We start from the raw sequence: 4,647 nt of genomic DNA, 5'->3' as shown, positions 1-4,647 counted from the left end.
ATATGATCAACATTTAGAAAATTACCAGTATATATTGTGGTCTTAAAATATGTCCACAAATTCTCTGCTACTCCTGCCTTCAAAGGTAAAGCCTAATTCTGCTCCTCCTGAGTTGGGTCAGATATAGTGATTTACTACAGTGCATAGAAAATGCTGGAAGTGTAGTGTGTAAGTTGTAAACTAGGTCATAAAAGACATTGTGATTTCCTCTTTGTCCTTGAACCACTTGCTCTGGAGGAAACCAGCTACCTCACTGTGAGGATACTCAAGCAGCCCAGTGGTGATGGGTGAGAAGTAAGGGCCCTGCCAAGAGTTAGTGAAGGAATGAGGCTCCCACCCGTAGCTGAATGAGTGCACCATCTTGGAAGCAGATCCTCCAGCCCCAATTCAATGTTCAGATGAGAGCAGCCCCAATCTGTGAGAGGCCCTGAGAGAGAAGTACCCAGCTAAACCTCTCTCCATTTCCTGTTCCCAAAACTAATATAATAATTATTGTTCAAGCCTTTAAGTTTTGTATAATTTGATAAGAAAAAATCAATAAGTAATATAATAAGTATATAGATCCAAGAATTTTCAGAAACTAAACACCTAGTACACAGATCAAAAAACAGAACATGACTTCACTTCAGAAGCCCTTTATATTTCCTTACAATCACTACCCTCTTCCCTGAATAGTAACTATAATCCTGACTTCTAACAGCACAGTTTTGGGTCCCCCTCCCTTTTTTTTTTTAATACTTTTATGTAAATTGTATTTAACCATGCTTTTGTCTGACTTCTTGCATTTAACATTCATGTTTATAAAATTCATCCACGTAATTCTACACTATTGAGGGTAGTTGTAATTGATTTTCATTTTTTTTTTTTTTGCTATATACTATTCTATATAAAATGCATATATAAATTTACCTATCAAAAATATACATTACTGACCTGGCGCCCAGGGCTTCCGTGACGTCACTTTTCCGCGCCGCGCGGACGCCCGCCGGTGAAGGGAGGAACAGCTCCGCCGCCCTTCGCCTTTTTTTTTTTTTTTTTTTTTTTTTTTTTTTCTGGGCTGTTGCTCTTTCCGAATCATGGCGCCATCGCTGAGGAAGGGGTTGGTAGGAATCGGCCTCTTTGCCCTGGCCCACGCCGCCTTTTCTGCCGCGCAGCATCGTTCATATATGCGATTAACGGACAGAGAAGACGAATCACTGCCAATGGACACAGTTCTTCAGACGCTTCTGGCCTTTGCAGTTACCTGTTACGGTACAGTGCATATTGCAGGGGAGTTTAAAGACCTGGATGCCGCTTCAGAACTAAGAAACGAGACCTCTGACACCCTAAGGAATCACCCGTCGTTTTATGTATTTAATCATCGTGGTCGAGGACTCTTCCGGCCTCCGGATACCGCAGGTTCTTCCCCTCCAGAGGCGTTGGCCTCCGACCCATCACTGAAGTCACGAAAACTGGAATCACTGCGCCGCCGAGGAGGCTTTCACAGATTAGAGTAACAGGACAGGACACAGAGTTGAATCTTGGAGTTTGGGGTCTAAAACACTTCCCCCACCCCCTCAGTATTTTTACTGATCTTTCCGACCTAATTAAAAAAAAGAAAAATCTGTGCCCCTTGTTTGTACATTGTTAAAAAAAATCATAGATGCCGTGTAAATTATCTACAAAATGAGCCTTTGATCTTTCATATATATTTTCATTTGAAACAAATTCGCATCTTTTGTGAAATTCACTGTTTTGAACACATTTCCTTGAAAAATGTTGGTGTTTGTGTTTATTTTCTTAGCTTTCTTTTGCACTAGTTCTTAGGAATCCTTTTGGAAATACTGTGTGACTACTATATTTTTGCAGCATGAACTATAATAAAATGGTCTTCAATTCTTATCAAATGGACTTCCCTAATGAGACCAAAATGGTGACTTCTCAGTTTTTCTTATGTGTCCTAAAAAGTGGCTCTTTTTTTCCAGGATCCTTGCCCGATCTTAATTTATCCTTGATCCTTATCCCACCCCACTCCCATATACCTTCTAACATCAGTTGTCTTGTTTCATCACTTCTCTGAGGTTGTGCGCAGTGAGCAATTTTTGTGTCAGAAATTCTGTCATAACAAATGCACCTAACAATTTAACTTGCTGTAATGCTGCTTGTGTTCTCATTTAGCTGTAAAATTTTTTCCTAACTTTGTAGTATAAGAATAGTTGAAGATAGAACAAAAATGCCATTTGTGATTTCATTTTCTTCCCTCTGTGGAACAATCATAATCACTGAGGAACACCGATTACATGTCATTAGCCAGTTTTACTTATTCAAAGTCTGTGTTAGTTTATTTCTTATTAAATTAGTGAAAATAATGGAAGCTTCTCATTAATCTAAAGGCAAACTCAAAAGAATTGGGCCAAATATGTTCTAAATATTTGGAACTCATATGTTGAATATTTTAGAAAATTAAATTCATTTCAGAAATTATAACCGGCTTAGAGTTTTCAATCTTCACTGTATAGTGCCGAAGATGAAAATGGATACAGAGTTGAATTTTTTCAAAAATAGTAATTTTACTCTTAAGGAAAATGTGGCTAGCTCTTTGAGCAGGAAGCTCAGTATTTCTTGATAGAGAACATTACTTTTGTTGAATTGAACAATTATAATTGTACGAATTGTATAGGTGTAAAGGGAATAAATGTATGCAGGTTTGAAAAGGAAATGTGCTTTAGGCAAGAATCATAAGATGTCCTTATTTACTTGGTGGCATTTTGTCCATTGGAAATGAACCTTGGCTCTTCCATTCTTCCTGGTCATGCACAGCCCCAAAGGATGAGATTATTTTGTCATTGGATTTTGATTGTTGTTTTCTTTTGTTTTACCAGCTTAGTCAGTGGAACACTGACTTTGATCTCTAAGGAGAACAAAGTTAGAAATCTGCTGATAACCTAAAATAATTTAGAAATGTGTTAAAATGTGAAGTCAGGGATTAAAGTAATGAAGTCAAAATAGCATGTGGGAAACAGGGCTTGTCTACCATTTCCTCAGGTATGGCTTGATTTGGGAGAGCCTTCTGTTTTCTTCTCTTTTGGGGCTGTCTTCCTTTCTTAATGTTTTTGTAACAATGTTATTGGCATATAGTTCACATACCTTGTAATTCACCCATTTAAAGGGTACAACTTCATGATTTTTATATTCACAAAGTTGTGCACTCATGATCACAGACAAATTTAGAGCATTAATCACACTAAAAGTAATCCTGTGCCTTTGGCAGTGGTCTCTTATTTCTTCCCGATGTTCCCCAGCCCTAGGCAACCACTAGTTCACTTTATATCTCTCTCTATATATACCTATTTTGATCATTTCATATAAATGAATTCATACACTATCTAGTCTTGTGATTGGCTTCCTAAAAACGATTTTCTCTATCATGAAAAATTTGTTCTCATTTTGAGAACTGTTACTGTAGTATAAGGAAGTAACTGGTAAATGAATGAATTTAAGGAAGGAGGGCCAGATACCTCATGGGGTTCTCAGATTAATCTTATGTTGAATAGCCAATCATTCATGGTATACTATGGCTTATAATATTCTGGCTAATTTGTAGAATGAACATTGAAATATATCTTTGCCAGCCCATTCACAAAAGTCCTACTAAAAAGTGATGCCAAATAATTTGGCAAATAATTGACAAAGCAGTTTTCAGGTGTGTCTGTCTTTGTCAGCACCTCTTACACCTCGGGCCAGGTGAACTCCCCAAATCTCTTTTAAAACTTACTCCACTGAATTTCTGCTGTTTTTTTTAAGTATGTACCATTGTACTAAAGGTGATTTGGGTGCATTTTAACTGTGCTAAATGTATTAAGTGGGATTTTTTATTTACATCATTATGAGATAGTTCTTTATTGCCTAAGGTAGTTCAAAACTATAGTGGTGAGAGCTAGCTAATTTTTCAGTTGACCATGATTTCAGTGACAATTCAGAAGTGTGAGAAGTGCGTCCAAACAAGTCCTCTAGAATACAGGAAGATGCAATAACCAGGGAACCAGCCAATATTATGGGCTAATGGCCCAAAGGCAAAAAACAGAGATTGGTGAATTGGCGACTATTATGCTCTGTAACTCCCTAATTGTTTCCCAAGCATTGTGGCTTATTTTTGAGTGGCATGACAGCATCTTTCTGGTTGTATGTGGCCCATTTCCATGATGTATTGAGTAGTGTTGTTTGTTGTGAGCATCAGTGCCTGTAACACCAAGCTAAACACATTTTTGAATATGTTTTCTCTCTTTAAATGACCTTGCCCTGTCCAATAAATAAGTGATTGTCTTCCCTTGAAAAAAAAATACATTATTTACTAAATTTAGTTATTATTAAAACTACATTTAAAAAAAGTTTTATTTGAAAAAAAAAACCTGTTTGGTTGCCTGTAACTATTTTCTTTCCATCTGAAAAGGAAGAAGTTTGCTTTTGGTTTTAGATTCAGAGGAATTGACTTTGATATTCATTTTGGTCAATTATTTTTTGGGTGTTTGTAATCAAGTTAAAGTGATAAATATATAAGTGTACCTATATTTGTCACATATATGGTAATCTAAACATAAAACATACGTGCATAAATATATGTATTTAATCTACAAAGGAAATGAAAAAATCATAAATTTTATAGAAATT

At 36.5% G+C, this 4,647-nt stretch overlaps 1 protein-coding gene across 1 annotated transcript; it reads left to right on the top strand.

The window, feature by feature from the left end:
* The first annotated feature begins 1,051 nt into the window (after positions 1-1,051).
* LOC124983750 (ER membrane protein complex subunit 5-like) lies at positions 1,052-4,304 on the top strand. Its single transcript, XM_047551282.1, has one exon. The coding sequence runs from the start codon at positions 1,077-1,079 to the stop codon at positions 1,494-1,496; it is 420 nt and encodes a 139-aa protein (XP_047407238.1). The 5' UTR covers positions 1,052-1,076; the 3' UTR covers positions 1,497-4,304.
* Positions 4,305-4,647: the final 343 nt, after the last annotated feature.

This window comes from Sciurus carolinensis, chromosome 4 (genome assembly GCF_902686445.1).
Source record: "Sciurus carolinensis chromosome 4, mSciCar1.2, whole genome shotgun sequence".
NCBI classification, from domain to species: domain Eukaryota; kingdom Metazoa; phylum Chordata; class Mammalia; order Rodentia; family Sciuridae; genus Sciurus; species Sciurus carolinensis.
Note: the sequence above shows the minus strand (reverse complement) of the source record. Positions and strands in the feature narration are given on the sequence as shown.